Below are 21334 nucleotides of genomic sequence, written 5' to 3'. Positions count from 1 at the left end.
GCCCCTTTTACGTGCAGAGAAAGCTAAGGCTTCCTAGGCCTTAGTAGATTGAGTCACTGGTATCATATTCGTCAAATAGCAGTAACGGGAATTCCAGTGGACATGACATGTTTGCATTTCTAAATATTCATGGAAACGAAATTGCAGAAAGTTTTGAAAAAGGTGAAGTGAAACTCAATGACCGCCACTATGCAAAAGAAGAAGTGTGCCAGTGGTAGATTGCTTTATCAAATTTCCGAACCATAATATCAATTGTAAAACTCTGCTTGGTCATAACAGAGCCAATGCAGCCCTTGAGAAAATATTCTATATTAGAGTACATCTTCCTTCAACTTCTCTTAAGCACCCACTAGACCCTCAAAGACAAAGCAAGAGTGTGTGGGATACCCCAGGGCCACCTCCAACAGATCAGCCTTGCCAGAGGGGCGAGATCTGTGACCCTGCCTCACGTGCTGAGCATACATGTTTCATCCCAGCACTCCAGTGGAGAACTTGGCATAAATGAATTGGATGGCACTCAAACTGTCCAATGATGGGGTGGCAGGGAATACTTCTGTAATCTGCACCCAATCTACATGTGCCATTTATCATGAAAATGTACTATGTATTACACGTTCAGGAGAACAGTAAAATGTGCGGTATTAGAGCAGAAATGGAATACATTGATTAGAATAGCGATTGCTTTTTCGAGCACGTTTGAAATCGTTTGTTCTAGTTCAGTTAGAACAATCACTGAAATACAGCACCTAATTTGAGGGCTGAATCACTGTAGAGATAACTGCAAGTATCACTAGCAGTAAACGTTACAAACACACACATATTTTTAGTATGGTCCTTTGATTTCCTACACCTCATTCATTAGTCTTTCCTCTAGTTCTATTCAACAACTCGCTTTTTCTTTGGTAAAAGCGTTCCATAGTATGATATAACCAATGAAAGGCAAACACAAGTTGAGAGAACTATCAACATTGATGAAGGGGGCAGTTGTTTGCCTATCGTCTTCTACTTATTATATTTATTGAACATTCAAGTTCTATGTTTTTATCCTAACTTGGCTACAAAACGTTTGGAGGCCATATATAAACTGACCATCCGAAATTTGTAAAGTGAGTGTGTAAGATACTAAATTCCTTGCTTTAGGAAGTTTTCTTTGATACAAACACCATATTTCTGTGCCTTCTAATTTCTCTCTCCAGCTCAATCCCCCTTGGTAAGTTTGATGGTAACAAATGCACACACGTTAGGTAATATTCCCATGCACCAGTATATGTAGAGTGAATTGCATACATATGTATGTTGCAGACCAGAATTTCATTTATCAATTTGTTCATAGAGCGCTATGTCCTGAAGCATTTTGTGAGCACTGATGAATTGTTATGGACTTGTCTGAGTCATTGTATGATAAATACGTTTGATTATGAGTGGGAATTTAAGCTGCCTCTGCTTCTATTTACTAGCTTACAAGCAAAATGACATTAAATAGATATGGCAGCTAGGTCTGGCTGTCTTGTCAATCATTATACACTGCAAAGGCAAGGCCAATCTGAGAGGCCACACATAGTCGAGACTGAATATAACATCATGTTGAATGAAAATGATTTCTGAGTTTTATTCCAAATGTGTGGACCCATATTATGAGAGTGAGAGATCTTATTACAATGTGAAGAGGTTGACTAATAATACTGAAAGTCTTATTCAAAAGCCTGGATTAATAAAGTCACAAGAGTATATTTCCCATTACTGTTTAGTAGATGTCCGCCTTTCTGGAGATTTACAAAGAATTCCAGGAGCAATATTAGAGCAACCATGCAATAGAGAAAGAACGACTGCAAAGTCATTGTGTACTGATCTGTAAAACAGAATTGTCCAATCTACTTTGGCCACAGTCCATATTACAGTAATGTTTTTGTACGAGAGCAAAAATGAAAAATAATAGATTGTGGAACAATTGTTAAAGACACAGAAATCACTATTGTTTGTTTATAAGTTGATTTCTGTGTGCCGTAATTATTGTAATACACAATCCATAGTCTGCAAAAGGTCCATTGTTATAAAATATGTTAACTTGTTGTATTTCTTATTAAAAAAAAAATAACAAATATTTTTTGTGTCAAATATAATCCCAAATTTTACATTTGAAAAGCTGAGAAAACGCATGTCTAAACTTCTTAGTACATAGACAAAATAAATTAATAAACAAGATCAAAATCAACTTCGGTCTTGTTTGCCCAGGTGCAGATATAACTTGGTACATTTCCTGTTACACAGTCACCCACCACATTTGTCATGGGGTGGGTTGGGCGTATTCGTAGAAATCCACCAAAGTCGAACATTCACGATGGACCCTCCTTCATAAAATTTCGCTCTGGTTTAAACTTCATTTGACTAAACGGTGTGGAACGGTGCACTTCCCATGCAACATTTCTAATTTATGTTTTGCTAAGGGCAACTATGTTTTACACACAAATGCATTGATATAACGGGGTTGTTGCCAGTGCTTATTTCCTAGGGCTAAACGCAGGTGGAGGATACTTGCCCCCGTTCCTGGACGACCGAAACGCATTATTTATTATCATCACCCTTTGACCCAGAGCAAGAGAAAGGTAGAAAAAAAAACATGGAGGCGAAAGGTAGGAAAATGGAGAAAAAGAGAGAAAGCAGAGGTGAACCTGCTAGAGAAACATAAATAGACAGGAGGTGAAGGTTAGAGGAGGAAAAAGGTATGATGTGGAATCAAGAATTGGCAGCCTTGGTATTTGGCAACTTCTTATTTTGGTGTCACCAAAACTGGCCTCCCAAGAAACAGCATTGAACCACAACTCTTTTTTTCTCTTTCATGTTTTATGTGCTTTTTCTCTCCGTCCTTTTTCCAGCCTGAAAAGACAACGACTCTTGACTTTCACGGGTGTAAATTAGTGTGTTTCCAAGCTGTATAACTACCTGCAAAAGTTTTTTGACTACAATTTTGTGGGTATTCACTTTTTTGGCAGAGACATCTTTCCACTAGTGCAATACACTCCTCCTTGCCCCAGTACTATATACATGACAGTGGAAAATCTTTTATGCAGGTGAATTTATCTCCACGTTAAGTGTACTTTACAGTTGTAAATTCCTCTAAATCAGGATGTAGAAACAACTATCGTAATTCCATGTGTTGCTCAGCCAAGCCACGAAAATAGTTTTGTAATAGGGATACACAGTGGCTTTCTTTCAATCATGAACAAGACGCATTGTTTTTCACCAGCAAAAAAATAGCTACACTGCATCTTTCTTGCAGCGTGGATGCAGATGTAGAAAAGATATGGGGAGTTTAACTCACATTTCTGTTTGCACTGACTGAAGTATAGCCATAAGACGAGAAGCTTAATTTATTCTTTATGGTCTTGGGGCAGAGTCAGTGCACAATTTGGGCTGGTAGTTGCAGGAGGGGTCTAGAGTCACTCATTTTTGGGGACCAGCACTTATATTACCTCATCAGGCCTTGCCCAGAGCAAGAGAGAGGAAAGCATACTAAAGTGAAAGGAGGAGGAAGCGACGCACTGAAAAAGTGACAAAGAAAACAAGGGTTAAGAAAAACCTGCAATAGTGAGGTAAAGGGACAGGAAGTGTCTGGTGATGGATGAAAGAGGCATGAAGTGGAATCAAGACTAAGCTGCCTTAGCACTGGACACACAGCCATTCAAGCACTATGGCCACAGGCTGTTGAGCAGAACTTAAAGCCTCAGCACTTATTCTTTTACAAATTAAGCGCTGGGTAGAACCCATTGAGAGGTTTTGCCTCTAGCCTCATACATCAAATTCAAACAAAAGCATCATTGTGATGTGCTAACATATTCACCTAGATTGGTTTGTTCACCGCCATAGAAGAAAGCTGCCTTCCTGCCTCCATTTTCTCTAAGGTCATCACATGTCAGGGTGGAATAGTAAGAGCCATGAAAGAAATTTAGCAGCATAGTGGTCTGAAAGGTCACAGTGCAAAATGAGAAAGTGGGTGGTCTGTAAAATAAACCAAGGATCGGAGCTTTTTACACATACTAGCCCTCTTTGTGTGTAGTATTCTGTTTCCACAGGTCCAAGATAAAGCGTTCAAGCGCGTTGTGGCTTTAGGACAGACGCTTTTGTCTGGGAGAAAACAGAGATAGTTTCTCACTAAAGAAATGGAAATAGAAAGCACTGTTACACTAGGATCATTATACCATTACAAAGAATTTTGACATGCTGAGGTTTAAGTATAAGCTGAGATCTACATCGGAGCACCGTCTGATACCAGCTGCCATTTCATTTAATAGTTCAATCTATATGGTAGCTTGAGCTCTGCTGTTTTATTCTGAGGTGAAATAACATTTTCCAATGTGTCTTATTGTTTCGCTGTTTTTAATGCACTCCGGACTTGAAGCTTTATGGTAAGCTATTTTCTTTAATTTTCCCTAGGGCCTCAGAACAATATTAAAGACTATTTGCTCTGACCTGGATACAGCACGCGCTGCCTCATCAATATGCTAATGTTTGTCAGACGCATGTGACCTTTTGAATAACTTAAGGGCTTGCATTTCACAATTTGTTTCCTCTCTTTTCTCCCGTAGGGTTCCACCGGTTTCCCAGGATTTCCAGGTGCCAACGGAGAGAAAGGTGCTCGGGTACGACTCGCAGCTTTCCACGAAATCTCTTCTTGTTATTAAAATGTTAACGAGTTGTTGCATTGCCATGTCCTGCCCTTGAAGGTCTGCCAGAGGTCTTCCATTATCTGCATTTGATAATGGAAAATGAGTTACGAAGAAAATGAAAAAGTCAATTTTATCAAATGAAAAGACGAGACCTGACTTTTTTCTGCTTTGTTTATAAGACGCAGGTGGGGAATATGTATTATCAATGGCTTCTGTTCAGTCTACAAATGAGTTGTAGGCGCAGGAAAGGTCACTGCACCTCTATGTGGCGCTAGTGAATTCGATTGGTGGACAGAGCTAATGCACATAGGCCCATATTTAAGCTTTTTTAGCAGTGCATTTGCGTCATTTTTTTATGCAAAAGCGTCGCAAACTTACAAAATACAGGCCCATATTTATACTTTTTTAGCCCCACATTTGCGTCATTTTTTGACTCAAAAGCAGCGCAAACTTACAAAATACAGGCCCATATTTGTACTTTTTTAGCCCCACATTTGCATCATTTTTTGATGCAAAAGCGGTGCAAACTTACAAAACACAATTGTATTTTGTAAGTTTGCGCCGCTTTTGCGTCAAAAAGTGGCTCAAATGCGGCGCAAATAAGTATACATATGGGCCATAGAATTGTAGAAATATACGTTTGATACTATGGCTCATATTTATACTTTTTTGCGCCGCGTTTGTGCCGCTTTTTGACGCAAATGCGGTGCTAAAAAACTATAAATATGGGCCTATGTGTGTGTACAATACTGGTGAGGCATGGAATTAAACTGAGTGAATGTAATGTATACCAACTATTCATATGCCCATAGCAGAAATCTTCAAACATTTGGGTCCCACCGGTTTCATACCCTACTGCGGGTGAGGCCAGGGGGCGGGAGAAAGAGGGATTTTATATTTATTCTGTGGTAGGTAGGTAAGCTTGAGTAGTTTATGAATACACACACACACACACACACACACACATTGAGAAGAGAAGAGGGGAAGGGGATGGGACAGAGAGAGTAAACAATGCTTATTTTGTTTAAAAAAAAGAGAGAAAAGAAAAAACAATATTTGTACCTCCCACACATCGTGGTGTTCTAAAATGAAAAGATGAAAAAAATATTAGATATATTCTTATCCAAATGTGGAAAATGTGATAAATGCTAAGGAAATGAAGCACTGTATGAGTAGATTATTATGTTCTACAACATAGCAGACTGGAACAAACTGCGTTCACACTCATTATCTACACCCTAACAGCTATCCAGTCATTTGGATTCAAAAGCTTTGGTGAAAGATACAACCGTACAGAGAAATCTAGCCTGTGTTTCTTCTTTCTGTTCACCTTATGGTGCAGGAAGTCTTTCGATTCTACAAAGGACAGGTGATACTGCGTGAAAGAACAGACACTCAGGGGCAGATTTATCAAGTCTTTACACTGCTGCAAAGTCACAATGTGATGTGAAAAGTGCAAAGTCTCGATAAAGTAGGTGTCCTTCAGCACAAAACTTAATTTGCACTAGAAAGCTACCATAAGTAGTGTAAGTAGATTTTTACGCTGACGTGTGCAAATTTTCATCAAAGGAATGGTTTATGGAGAGTACTTGAATTTTCCAATGCTACCAGACACGGATTTCGACTGAAAGCTAGATCTTTAAAGATTGTTAGGCTTTGCATGAAAAATAATGTCTCCTTGAGACAGGTGTTCGGTAGTAGAAATCTATTTATTTCTCCTACAATTTCAGATGTTGCACGTGTAGTGCACTGCATGACACACATCTAAGGTGTGAGATGTAACCTTTGTCTAAACATAGGGTTTTATACTGGACGACTACCCTTCTAGTGAAAACCAATGCTAAATACCATGCGCACACCCTTGAACAATGGTTCAAAGGTGTGTGTCCCTAGGCAATCTGGTTGTGTCCCAGTGTATTAGAAGAGATCAGCAGTAGGCCATATTTAGTAAATATGGCTCTGTACCGCTCTCTCCCTAGCACATTACATCACAAATACTAATGCTATGCTGCATTGAGCTATTTTTCTAAATAAATCTACTACTCAGTTTGGCCTTTTCATTCCTTCCTGTTCATCTGTGCACCTCTGAAGAGGATGCCAGTCGGCATAAAATGTATAAGAAAACCCCCAGTGAAATTAAATATGGAAACCTATAATCAATGAGAGCAATACCACACATCAGCAGGAAACTCAGTTGAGAATGATGAATATATTAAACTCTGGGCTCCATACCATACATTTTGGGTTTGCTTTCCTTTGAGGCCTCCAAAGTTATTCCATAATCAATGGGAACTAATGATAAGAGATTGCCATGAAGGAGGTGGTAGAAATAGAGGTGAGACAAATAAGAGGCCCTGAGCAAGGCGAGCATAATTTGTTCATAGGTAGACCTGTTAACGTCTTTATTAACTCGTGTGAAACCACACTGCTGAAGAACAACATTCATACTTTCCCAGTGAGTTTTACGATTTCTACCAGTTTATGAGTAAAGTCAGTATTCCATAAAGAAATAGCACAGTACGTTAAACAGGTTGGAAATAGTCTGCTTGTACTGCCCAAGGCCATCATTGAATGATGCACTGAACTAACTCATGCATCAAAATCCTTTGAAGTAAATGCTGAAAAAGAAAGTACTGCATGATTGAGGAAATACAGTACATGTTGAATAAAATTAATTACTCCAATGTTTTAAACAGATATTAGTAATTTAAACTTCTTGAAAGAGGTCTCCTTGAGTGTATACAGCAATTTACATCCGGCATGCTCTTTTTCTTAAAAAAACATATCTTTGCTGAGCAGGAGACTGAGAGTGCGCTAACCAAGTCAGACAGGAGACATGGTGCCTCAAGCAGCCTTCTGGTCACCCTGTTTCCCGTTTCCTCTTTTCATGCGCACTTGCCCATTTTCCTCAAACCAAGCTGCCAAACTGTATTCCATTCCGTGGCAACATTTGCAAATCTAGAGGTCTATTACTCCGGAAATACAGCCATGCCCTCCCCACGGATACCTTGTGATAACAAAGCAAAGACTGTTGTGCAGAACTAGTCTTAAAAAATAACTCTCATCTAGCAGGAGAAAATGCATGTTTTTCATGCTCTCGTCATCTTTCATGCATGACTTCTACATGTATGAATAGTTTCTAGAAATGAATATTAAGACGTTTGATTTTCAAGGAATACATTGAAGTTGTGATTTTTAGACTCTTCCTACTCGCCTCGTGCAGCTGAGCACATTGAAAGACGCTCACACCCACATCAACGCTCCCACAGACACGCCACGTGCAGCACTCATCCACATGTCACCACACTCATGCACGCACCCACATGTACCCTCACACACAAAAACGGCATCACCGTTTGGTCACGAAGTGCATCTTTGTGGCTAGGAGAGCTCTAGCTGCAAAGCTGCTTTTACCTGCAGACAATTGTCATGGGGAATTACAGGCTTTTACCATTTCGCGGTCACTACAATACAAGTGCAGAAAGCAGTGCAAACAAGGCACAGCAGAGCTAACCAGATTTTACAGTTCTTGTTTGGAGATCTGCAGCGCGTTGTTTGTTGACATTTGAGGGTGCTGTCAATGCAAATCAAGGATGCATCTGCTTATTCCGGCTAGGAGAGGACAACAAGTGCCCAAAGCATTCTTTTCAAAGTAACATGCTCATGGGGGGGGGGGTTGTTAAAATTACATTTCGACATCAGAGAGGAGGGCTGCTGGAAAGACTCGAACGCGCATTTGATGTGCAGGTTTATGAGAGTGCTGTGCTGACTAGACCTGTCATTCTGTCAAGGTGTTTTAGCCTTCTTAATGTGGCTAAGATTAACATATATGATTGTTCTTGAAAAGTCAAAGAGATCATAAGTACTAAACTACTGAAATATATTATCATATTTTACTCATATTTAAATATAAATGGCGGCCATATAAAAATGTTAGAAAATGGCTTTGCGTAAGATATTATTTATCCTGGAAATGCTTTATATTTGTGCTACTGCCCTATAGCTAGATACCTATCTATAAATAACCCTTGTTGCAGTGAAATAATATTGATATGTATACTATGCAGCCAAACACACTGCAGTTGAAAACCATTACAGCCTATCCACTGCATTCATGCGACCTGTGTCTTTGTTGACAGAAGCCTCGCACGCATTTATCGGGAAATTAAATTGTAATCTCTTCAAGCTAGCGATGAGCAAGATAATCCCACAAATGATTAATATTGTTTTTTTCTGTTTGTCACTAAGACTACTATTGTATTTTCTTCCACAGGGTGTTGCTGGCAAACCAGGCCCAAGGGGACAACGAGGTCCAACGGTGGGTACCTTTCTTTTTGTGCTTACTTTGCTGATCTACCATACTCAGGGGCATATTTACAGGCCCCTCTCGCTACCGGAGCATCACTTTTAGCGACACTTCAGTGGCACTGTACACTGCGCTATATTTACAAGGCAATGCTAAACTATATTTTGTGGCTTAACGCCGCTTTGGAAATATGGGCCACTTAGACGCAGTTTTCTGTGGCAGAGAGGTGTGCAATGGGTGGTGCTGTGGGCGTTCCACTGCAACACCCATTGCTTATGACGCTACCTCAGATTTGCATGGAATCATAAGTCTGAGGCAGCAGAGAAAACTAACGCCAGGGGTGTTCTGCAGCACACATAGAAATGCCAAATTGTCATTATGTATTGTTTATGTGCAGGAAGGGACACATTACTGCACATAAACAATCATTCCCTTTTACGCAGACACCCTTGCACTACGGTGCAAGGATGCCTCAGTTGACACTGGCAGCTAAATTTAGTGCCAGCTCTAGGGAAGACACAGGGGTGTGCACTATTTTTATAAATATGGTGCATCCCTGCGTTTCAGAACTGATGCAGCACGGCGCTGCCAGTTTTGGTGCAGCGCTGCACCAGTTCCATGTAAATATGCCCTTCAGTCTCCTACAAGGGGATAGACAGCAGAACAATTCCACTAGATTGATATTTAGTGAGGCATTCTAAATAGCAGACCGACCTATTGAAGATAATATATGCTAACACTAATGGTGCAGGGTTCAAACAATAACTACAGTCTGCTTTTATCAGCGGTCATACATTATAATCATTTGAACGTGACATGGGTTCTTAGATGAGTCCATTTCAAGGTCATTCATGCAAAGCTCCAAGCTCATTGCTACTTCTGCCCTATCATAGCTACATGAGCATAATAAGCCAGAGGTCTCTTTTAACAATGTATCTTTTGTTATTAAAGAAAGGCAATTTACTTAGGCACTTAGGACCACATGTACAAACGCTTGGAATTGTGCTTTCTTAGCTGCCATTCCATGCAAATTGCAATTAGGAAAACACAATTCCAAATGTATGAAACTCCATTGAGTTTCTTTTCCGATTCCCAGTGGGTCGAAAGTAGACCTACCTCATTAACATTAATGCAGTAGGTCTCAATTTGCGACCCACTGGGAGTCACAAAAATCACAAGGATGGTGGCTTGATGGTGTCAGCAGATCACCATGTCTGATTGCTTTTAAATGCAGTTTTTATCGCAGATCATTTACCTTAAAGGAAAACCGGTTGTGTATGAAAAGCAAAAATGAAACGTTTAATTTGTTTAAGAGTAGGCAGTGGTCTGTTGGACCACTGCCTGCTCTTAAAAAACATATTTGCATGCATTTACAAAGGGGACAGGGTCCCTTGGGGAACCCTTCTTTTTTGCGAATGGGTTACTACCAATTTGAAATTGGTGGTAACTGCAATTGTTTTGCGACCACATTCACACTCACCAAACAATCATGCATACCACTGCGAGTCGCTATTAGTAAGGGATGCCCTTGGCATACCCCTTCATAATAGCCAGTTGTAAACCCGTAAATAGATTACTGAATCACAAATTTGGGTTTGTAGTTAGGGAAATGCTTTTTCTTGGTTGCAGATGGCCTGATTCTGCAAATCAGGTCATTTGTGGCTATGAAAAATCTATGTACTTCTGACCCATAGTATTTTATTTTGCTGATAGGAAAGACAGAGTTGTGAATAGTCACTTAAAGCAATCCAGTTTCTGTCAGGCAGGTTGAAAAACAGACCAGGTCACTTATTTATTCAACCACATAGTAATCTCTACATAGGTGCTCAGTGAAGCAATGTCAGACGTCCCTGGTCATTATACCCTAATTTGTGTTTGGGGAGTTCCAAAAGGGTTTCATGGAGACACGTCCAAATTTAGACCACAAAATGCTATTGGTGAAAGTTTTGCAGCAGGTTCATAAAACTGAATTGGCATTCAAGGACAGCAGAGGGAGTGTCTGTAATAGTTTTGCATTGGGCAAGCCCTCGTCCAAGAATTTTAGCATTCACTCAGTGATACTGAGTGTTGATATTCTCTGGAAGGCAGATAGATGACATTAAGCAATGTCCAGCAAATTGGTATCTAGACAGATGACACAATGCTAATTTGCCGGACATTGTGAAATGAAGTGGCAGCCACTGACAAGCACAGCAGAAGTCGCAGCACGCAGATCGGTGGGTGGGGGGTGGATGATAAAGTATAAAAATCACTTACTTGTGCTACCGACGACGTCTCAGTGCTCCCGATGCTCAATGCTTCTCTGCTCCACCCAATCCAGATGCTTCTCTCATGCTGTAACACAGAAAGCGAGAAGCACTGGGATTGGCCTAAGTAGGCTGACATGCTGCTCAGGGAGGCAGTGGGAGTCTGCACTTGGGCTCCACCCAGCTGTAAAATACAGCTCGGGTAGAGAGTTCTAAGTGCACATGTCAGTTTGGCCTTAGATGGCCAGCCAAACTGACATGCGCACTTACAACATACCTAGCACTCCTACTCCATGGTGATGTGGGGGTTTAATGGCCACGCCCCACCTTACAGTCCACAAAAAATCTTTAAATGATAATAAAGTATTTTTATTATCACTTTATTTTTTGCCTTTCAGCAGTGGGGTGACATTCCTCCTCAATAGTGGAGGGACCACCCGGGCATAATCTCCCTTAGCTTTCATTCAATGACAACCTTGTCTGCTTCTCATCAATAGCACCGCCTAACTTACATAAGGAGGGTCCACATTTCAGTCAATTATTTATAGATTTGATTACTTTGTTATGATCCTCAGTTAAAGTACACTTGTAATAACTGCTTTGTTTAACCTACAGGGTCCACGTGGTTCTCGAGGTCCAAGAGGTCCAACTGGAAAACCAGGCCCTAAGGTAACTATTAATATAGTCTCCTGACAATGACAGCATATTGTGTTTCAGTTAACCATGCTAGTCAGATTACATAGACCTCACCATCCTTTTATTTGTCATTGTTTAGGGTACTGCGGGCAACGATGGTCCTCCTGGCCCGCCTGGTGAAAGTGTGAGTACCTAAAAGTGAATTTCTTTTAAAAGCCGTTAGAATTGGTTTTGGTGTGTTTTTTATTACTGTAGATAATCATACCACATTTCAAGCATGACCTGGGGTAAATGCCATGAAATAAATGCTTCTCACCTGTGCCACTTTAAATGACATTTTAATCACACTGTCTTTTTGCATTTTAGTAGCTAAATTCCTGAGCCTCTACACCACCTGTGATAGTTTACATGTTTGTCTAAGGCTTGAGCAGAGTAGGTCTTTAAGAATGATATGTGGCTTCCCTATGCTGTACCATGTGAATTACACTACACCTAATATATTCTCTTCTGGTTTATATGTCAAGATTTTCACCTCAGCTGCCGCGGTCTCTGTATATATAGGCACATGTTTTAGTTGTAAATGTGGGGGAAACAGGGTGGTTGGAAAATGCGGAATAGAGTGTACAACTGGTGGGACTTTAGGGATGAATAAGTAGGGGTTTAGGAAGAGCTTAAAGGGGGCAGTGGTTAGGAGGGACCTGCACCCTTCCACAAAAGCCTAAGCCCATTACTATTCACAAACTGCACATTTATACTTACTATTCCTAACAGTGATTGGAAAAGTCAATAGTTCTCGCCTTTGTAAGAGAAATTGGCTTTGCCAATGTTTTTTACTTCTGTTGTACACCATGGCTGCTGTTCAGCAGGGCTAAAAGTTAGTGGCATAGAGGAAGTGCTGTGGAGTGGAATGCTGTAGAGTGGAGTGCTGTAAAGTCAAGCAGAGCAGAGTGGAGTGGCGTAGATTGTTGTTGAGTGGCAGAGAGTGTAGTGGAGTGGTGTAGAGTGGAGAGGAGTGTCATGGAGTGTCATAGAGTGGAGTGTCATAAACTGGATTGTTGTAGATTGGAGTGTTGTAGAACGGAGTGTCATGAAGTAGTGTGGAGTGGAGTGTCATGGAGTAGAGTGGAGTTTTGTGGAGTAGAGTTGAGTGTCATGGAGTTTTTGTGGAGTAGAGTGGAGTAAAGTGGAGTTAAATGGAGTAAAGTGGAGTAGAGTACAGTGGAGTAGACTGGTGTGGAGTAAAGTAGATTGGGGTGGAGTGGTGTTGAGTAGCCTAGAGTGGAGGGATATAGAGTGGAGTAGAGTGTTCAGAGCAGTGGCATAAAGTATCATAGAGTGGGGTGGTGTAGAGTCGTCTGGTAGACTAGAGTGAAGTAGTGTGTCATAGAGCAGAGTGGAGTATAGTGGAGAGGCATAGAGTGGAGTAAAGTTGCATGGAGTGATATAGAGGGAACTGTGTAGAGTGGAGTAGAGTGTTATAAAGTGAAATAGAGTGGAGTGGCAAAGAGTGGAGTAAAGTGTCCTAGAGTGGAGTGTTGTAGAGTGGATGTGTCTAGAGTAGAGGGGAATATAGAGAAATAGAGTTTCACAGATTGGAGTGACACAGTTTTGAGTAGAGTGTCGTAGAGTGGAGTGGCATAGCGTGGAGGAAAGTGTTTTAGAGTGGAGTAGAGTGGCGTACAGTGGAGTGGTGTAGAGTGTCATAGAGTGGAGTGTCATACAGTGAAGTGTCATAAGTGGAGTGTCGTATAGCCAAATTAAGTGGCGTAGCATAGTGTGGAGTTAAGTGCCATAGACTTGAATAAAGGGGAGGAGAGTAGAGGGAAGTAGAGTGGCATGGAGTGGAATGGCATTGAGTGGAGTGACATAGTGCATAGTGTGTCGTAGGTGGAAGGGTAGAGAGTAAAGGGGCATATGGTGTAGAGTGGAGGGGTACTGATTGGAGGGACATAGAGTAGAGTGGAGTAAAGTGGTGTAGCGTGTAGGGTGTAGCATGGCATAGACTGTCTTAGAGTGGAGTAGAGTGTTGTAGAGTGAAGTAACGTACAGTAGAGTAGAGTAGAGTGTCATATCATAGCGTGTCAGAGTGGAGTTCTGTTGTAGAGTGTAGTGTCATGGGGTGTAGTGTTATAGAGAAGAATGCAGTGTTGTAGAGTGAAGTGTTGTACAATAGCATGGGGTAGAGTGGAGTGGAATGAAGTGGAGTGAGACAGAATGGAGTGTTGTGGAGTTTCATAGAGTAGAGTGTTGTAGAATGGATTAGAGTGGAGTGGTGTAACAAAGACATGGTGGACAGCATAAAACAAATAAAGTTAGCAAAGAGAAAACAAACAAATATGAGTTGCAAACCATAAAGTCAATGGTAAGCACTCTGCAAAATGCATTCTTAGGTCAGCTTTCAGACTGTCCCCCAATAAGGTTTTAGCAACCAGACAGCTGTGCATTCTGTTAGGCTTCACCTAAAAAGGACCCAAGGCATAATAAATTGGACTGGAGTACATCCAGCACCACACATGTGCCACCACTTGTATTGCAACATCCTCCTGTAGAAAATGATGGAGTTAAACACTTACAAAAAAGGATATTAAATCAAATTCATTTAATTCAACTCTTTATTTTAATTTTAGCAAATGTTCATAATACATAAATAAATAAAATGGATTCTAAAATATTTGAATAACCTGTTGTAATTTAAAAATAAATAAAACTGTATTCTTTTAAAGTATTTAAACTTATTGAAATTAATTCATGGCCTTGGCTGTCTAGCCTTAGGAGAGGACTGGGCATTTGTAAGTCTTGAGAAGATGTCTGTTGTTACAGGCTTAAACCTAACAATCTAGTTGTTGCCACCTTTTGGCTTGAAGTATGAGCACCTTTGTAAATTGTCCTCCTCCTCCCCCCATGTAAACCACTGTTTGTAAAGGTGTTGAGCACCTTCGAGAGAAAAAGACAGCCAGATTTTTCACTCAACATACGGAAGCATCTACTTGTAGCCATTTTCTTGGTCAGAAAGACTAAGGGGGTGATTCTGACTTTGGAGGAGGTGTTAATCCGTCCCAAAAGTGACGGAAAAGTGACGGATTTACCACCAGCCGTATTACGAGTCCATTATATCCTATGGAACTCGTAATACGGCTGGTGGTATATCCGTCACTTTACCGTCACTTTTGGGACAGATTAACACTCCTCCAAAGTCAGAATCACCCCCTAAGTAAATGATGGGACATGCCCATTTTGGGCACCAACATCTCATGTTGTGCCCCATTTTCAGGGCAAAATTCACAGTTGTTACTATTTATTGCATTCACTAAGTAATGAACCTAAGGATATGTTATTTATTTGATGCAATAAATAACAATCCAGTCATAATTGAGGACTTTATATTCTACTGGGGGTATTCATCACTTCCAGTCAAGTCATTAGTGAGAAGTTGTGGGTAATTTCAAAAGTTGAGATTGCATATAGGGTGCACATAAACCGAGTACAAACAAATTAATTTCCTGCACAAAACCCTATAAATCTAAAGGAATCTATATTTAGATATCAATTTTAAATAATAGAGAGATCTATATGTGAGTGCAAAGAGCATATATTCTAATAAGGTGATATTAAGGCACTGTAGTACACAAAACTTTAAAAATGTCTCTTTGCATACACAATCCAAATGGGCCTAAGTAGGAGTGCTTTATAAACCACCAGATGCTGAAAAGTAATGTTAGTGGCAGAAGCAATGTTGAAGACAGTGACCTGTCTGAGTCCTACAGTTGCTCGGACAAAGACTGAGGAGCTTACACCCCAAGCACACCCCAGAGAAAGAGAAAAGGATTCAGACTGCTCTCTGCACTGGGTTTTTATGTGACGTGTTGCCACAGTGTATCAGAGAGTCTGAGGCAATTTTTTGTTGCTCTGGAACACTCTGCAGTACTTCAATGTGCTATCTGTCCATCTCTTCTTGATGTAAAGAAGCACTGAGTAAAAGACACTTGATAGGTTGCAAACTATGGGCCTGATTCACTAAGGACCGCCGCACTTGTGATGGAGGCCCCACAGATGTGACGGGGGCCTTCATTTTTCATGGAAGGACGTACCAATGGTAAAATGCAGTACAGAGGTCCCGCCACAAGTGCAGGTTACTTCGCCAAGACTGCAGGGCCTCCTCAACAAGTGTAGAGACCCTTTGTGAATCAGGCCCTGTGAGCATTAGTTAGACTTTAAAGGTAGACTATGAAATGACTTAACAGTGGAGTGCACATTTTGCCCGTGTAAACAAGAGAACATACTACCTAACGTGTTAATGAACACAACTATTATCCAAGGAATAGCAAGCCCACAGCCACCTGTCCCACAGCTTAATTCTTTAGATAGAGCTTTTGACCTCTTTGTCATAGCAAAATACAGGATGACTGATTGTATTCAATCCACACATTTTCCATGCAGTCAACGGTGTTCTCCATGCAGTCATTGGTGTTGCTGTACATTACAGTATCATAGCACACGGATATTATTAAAATAATTTAAGATATGATTTAAAATACAATGGTACAAGAGAACAGCCATGGAGAGGAATTGCAAAAATTCACGAAGGGCATTTACTAGAAGCATCTTTACAGTCTGCACTCAGGCAGATCTCTGCCCCGAGTGCGGACCTAAAGATACTACTTGTAAACAGGGGCGGCTCCTCTGCTAAGGCGGAGGAGTGTCGCCCGACTGGTTTAACCTAAAAGGAAAAATATAATGATAATAATGTACATTACGATATTATCATCTTATTTTTCCCTGTAGGGCGAGGCTGGGCTGGAGGAAGGGGGCCCGTGTTTGGGCAGCCAAAAAGACATGCTCACTTTGCATGTTCTCTACACGGCTGTATAGCACAGCCTAGTGGAGAACATGCCCAGGCTCCACTTCCTAGTCTGAGTGGTAAAGCAGGCAGCTCAGACCAATAACGATGCTACGTTCGGCAGCATCGTGATTTGCTGGGAGCCTGAGTAGCCAGGAAGAGGAAGAGGACGGAGGGGAGACGTCTCCCCTCTAAGGTAATTGTTTTTGTTTTTTATTTTAATCAATAATATTTTTAGTACCCCCCTCTGACCATTGTCCCTTTGCGCTCTGTCCTGCCCTGACACCCCTGTTCAGTGACAGCCACCACTGCTTGTAAATGTTCTTTGTGACTTCCCAAAGTTGTAAACTTAGACCTTTGGTTTAAGTTTAGAACAAACGATTTGAATCGTTGTGAAACGTTGTGAATCGGGCCCAACCAGTCTTAGTCACATTTTTGAGAAAATACATTGCCATGCCTGAGTTTTGCAGCAACCACCTAATTTCAGGAGCAGCCACAATTTTGCACTTTGGGGCAGTGCCACCTGACAGGTGGTTTCGAGCATGAGAAATTAAACAAAAAAATTGTTTTCCAATGTATTCCTAGCACTGCAGATGTTATAGTTGTAGTCGGCAAATTCATTAGCGCCCGGATAAAATGTATTTATCCTCTTTTCTTTGCCTTCGGCCCAGCTGCCTCCTTAAGGTCAGAACAATTCCTGAACTCATTGCTGATTCGGATCTAGATGTATTCAAATTGGATTCCATCTCTCCTAAATGTCTCTGAATATGTTGTTAATTATTTGGGATGAAAACACCAATTTTATATTTATTATATCGGCAGCCAATGCATTAGTAACAGTTCCCAGGAACAAAAAGAATTAGAGACAGATATGTTCCAACATTCGTCATGTCCATAATACTTATTCTGGAATGTAAAATCGCTGTGAAAAATGCTCTGCAATATTTCTAGGTTACACGTACGTACGATAAGAACCAACTGCAGTTTCAATTTTTCTTGAAAACCAAGATTTTGTCTTACAGAGCTGAAGAAGTACACAAAATGCATTCCATTCTTCAATTTGGTTATTGGTAGCTTGGCTTATTTCCCCACTGCACATTTTAAAACATGTGAACTACATGTCATGGCCATTCATACATTTGCTTGGCAAAATAACTAAATTAGGGTTGGCAGTTACACTAATCGTGTATATTATATGCTTCTATTTTACTGCTCTGCCACATCATTGCTATTTGCTTTTATGGAATTGTTTCCATGCTACATGCAGGTAATGCTGATGTCCCAATTATTGACAGTCCTTAAACTGTGCAATACGCTAGTTTGCTGCTCCGCAATAAGCATAACCCCTCATGTCTGCATTTTAGTAATGGCAATTGCTGACCAAGCAGCATGTTAAATGTATGCTCCTATTTCAGTACCCAAAGTACACTGTCAATGTATATATGATGTCAACTGCTTCTTTAACTTTGCATGTGTTTGTATTTTAGGGACCTCAAGGGCCTCAGGGCCCCGTTGGCTTTCCTGGACCGAAGGGCCCCCCTGTAAGTATATAGCACTACCCGTGTTTGTTTACTGACACAATTCAGCTAGCATCGTTTGAAAATATTCAGAAGAAATGTCCAAGAGCATTATAGACGGTTTACTGATTTTGAAACTAAGGACCTATTTTGATTAGTTTACTATTTCACTGAAAACAAGCCCTGTATGCTTAGTCCTGTGGGGTTTCAGATCGCAAACTCCTTCTTGTGACCAAACACAGAGGAAGAAAGACACAGAGAAAAGCAAAATAAAATATTGGGTAATTATTTTGGGTGGTGGATGTTATTGGAGAGAATATAAAGAAATGTCTCTGAAAAAACGAAGTGCTCAATGTACATAGATCCAAGCCGATGCCCAGAGGACCTTCTGGTTGTGTCAAGATTAAGAGAGAGGGCAAAAGAAACTCACCTGAAATTAAAGACAATGTAGCAAAGGAAGTAAAAAAAGCCGGCTACAGTGAACAATTAGCAGTCAGGATGTACTCTTTAAATATTGTGGCCCAGAATTTACTAAAGGAAACGCAGTGCAGCAACTAATGTTGATGTGCGTCGTTGCATGAAAGAGGGAGAGGAGAAAAGCGCCATATCTTCCAAGTTGTGGTGCAGTTCCCTTCCTCCCTGCTCTGTTGCACTTCAGTCATGCACCAGCATACATGCCCGTGCACCGTAGTGCAAGGATGTGTGCATTCTGTAATGAATAGTTAATTTTTACTTGGAGGATACCCTTTCAGTACAAAATCTCTTAACACTTTTTCTGCTATGTAAGTGCACTGTACAACGCAGCATTCATGCAAAGTAGGAAAAACAAGGAGAGAAGAAACCATTTTTCCTGTCATGCCTGCGTCGAGGAGGTGTTGGATTTTTGTGCAAATAATATGATGGTTTCCAGGTAGGGATTTACATCACAACTCATGAGTGGTAAGATGAGAATATCAATATACCACGTATGACACAATTTTGCTTTACTTTGGGAAACTATCCAATGCAAATCCTGAGTTGCATTGGGTACTAAATCCCCGCATAATACATTGCCTAGGGTTTCAAAACTAATGTAAACCTGGAACAAAGTGTTAGGAAATCGGGGCCCGTGTATTTAACTCTTCGTAAGTCTAAATTAGTTTAGCTGTTCCCACAAAGTGAATAAATATTATTTCTGAAACAGTAGCTAGAGGCACACAGAGATACGGACTCCGATACTCATTTGTGAAGATTTTTTTTAATGACAATATATAAACTATATTATCCAAGCCACATCACTTGGATAAAACAAATGTAAGATCTTCTCAACAGAGTTTGGTTCAAATGTACAGCCTATGATTACGCCTGTCTGATACAATTCTACATGCAGAAACGCTTATTTCAGTGTTTCTGAAAATCTTTGATTTTTGCAGATTCCTAGAATACTCTCGGAATTATTTCTGAATTCCAAGGAAATCAAATCTATGCTCCTATTGTAGGCGTAACCCCACCGTGACTAGATCTCTGACTTTAATTCTAGGAACTTTATGCAATCCAGCCCATTAAGAATCTCTTTAAAACTTCTGTCTTCATCCTAACCCTGTCCTAAGACATTGGACTATGTATAAAACTTTACCACATTGAAACCCTTATTGAACACTTTGCATGTTGTTCAGAGCAAATTAATTCATTTGGCGAAGTTAAACCTAATTCAAGTATTTTTATCCTAATATAATGTCATTTCCTAGCTACGACAGCACTGAATAATTCTGTTTGTCTCTATAATTTTAGGGACCACCTGGAAAGGATGGATTGCCTGGCCACCCTGGGCAGCGGGGAGAGACTGTAAGTACATCTGTTCTAGCTTTTGATCTAAACTGTTGCACACCTGGTTGCCTCACTGAGGGCTTCTTTTTGTAAACATTTATGCTCGGGTAGGAGAAGATGTTTCAAGGCTTTGAGCCCAGAATGGCAGCATAAAGAGATACATGTTTTCGTACCCGAGTCGATTTGTTTATCGAAAGCAGCAATCTTTTGAAGCTCAGCGGGGCAGGTGTTAAACAGCTTAGTATTGTTTCTAGTCTGCAAGAATGAAATCCTATCCATTGTGTGACAGAATAAAAAGCGTGGCACTTAGTATAAGAATGTAATGCAAGTCAAAACAATAGTCTATTAAAGGAGGTGAAGGAGGCATTTCAGCAAACGTACATTATCACTTGCCCTTCTCAATGAGTGTCATATCACAAGGGAGCAAAAAGCAACACTGCCTGCCAGCACTGAGAGCCAAGACCGTAAAAGCATGGCCCGAGGGACTCAACAGGAAAGCTGAGCAGATTGTCCTAGTTTACTAGGTAGCATCTGTTGGCACATGCACACTCCAAGCTGGCACCAGAAACTGCAGGAACAATAATCATTATATGCATTCTCCATTTAAAAAACGATTCAAGTAAGTTCATAATCAGTGACGTGGGTTTCAGCCATAAATAGCGGTACTGCTGAGAGATGGATGGTATAGAAATTAAAAAAAGAAAGAAACTTTGCCTTGTGTAAACCAAGGCCCATATTTATGGGCTTGTGGCACAGGGTAGTGCAGAAAGTCACCTTGCTGCTCTCCCTGCGTCACAAGGAAAGGGCAGGAATGTGATGTTTTTATCCAATACAGCCCATTCCTGTCCTTTCCTCCTATGCTGCGGCTCTTTTGGCTGCCTAGCACCAATGCAGGCACCCTTGCACCACGGTACAGAGGCACCTGTGTTGCTTACAGAATTGATTTTGTACAGGAAGGGACACCTCCCTGCACAAAAACAATCACAAGAGGCTTTTTCCTCTTTCTATGTGTGCTGCAGAAAAAATGAGGAGAAATAAACATATTTCCCCTCATTACACCTCTCTTGGGAAGGCATCATTTTGTGACTCACTCCCAGATTCACAAGTTCTTCTAAATCTGGGAATGTGTCAAAATCCATGGATGTTCTATGGGAGCATCAACGCAACACCATGGATATGCTTCCCTGGCACAGAGTAATGTAGCGCAGAAATTAGCGCTGTATTACATTACTCAAGATTTATGAAGCCACGAGAATGGCCTTGCATGACTTCTTAAATTTTAGTTAAGGTTTCTGTCATCTTGCATCACGTTGCGTGATGCA

The 21334-nt window shown here is 40.7% G+C and overlaps 1 protein-coding gene across 5 annotated transcripts in view; it reads left to right on the top strand.

The window, feature by feature from the left end:
* Positions 1 to 21334, top strand: part of COL11A1 (collagen type XI alpha 1 chain) — a 360373-nt gene that overhangs the window by 225838 nt on the left and 113201 nt on the right. For all 5 annotated transcript variants that reach the window (XM_069232190.1, XM_069232193.1, XM_069232189.1 and 2 more), the window contains 6 exons: positions 4584 to 4637; positions 8938 to 8982; positions 11832 to 11885; positions 11992 to 12036; positions 18177 to 18230; positions 19977 to 20030. In XM_069232190.1, coding sequence (XP_069088291.1) covers positions 4584 to 4637; positions 8938 to 8982; positions 11832 to 11885; positions 11992 to 12036; positions 18177 to 18230; positions 19977 to 20030 — 306 coding nt within the window. The remainder of the gene's footprint in view (positions 1 to 4583; positions 4638 to 8937; positions 8983 to 11831; positions 11886 to 11991; positions 12037 to 18176; positions 18231 to 19976; positions 20031 to 21334) is intronic.

Source organism: Pleurodeles waltl, chromosome 4_2 (genome assembly GCF_031143425.1).
Source record: "Pleurodeles waltl isolate 20211129_DDA chromosome 4_2, aPleWal1.hap1.20221129, whole genome shotgun sequence".
Taxonomy (NCBI): Eukaryota; Metazoa; Chordata; class Amphibia; order Caudata; family Salamandridae; genus Pleurodeles; species Pleurodeles waltl.
This window is presented reverse-complemented; position numbering and strand designations above follow the sequence as displayed.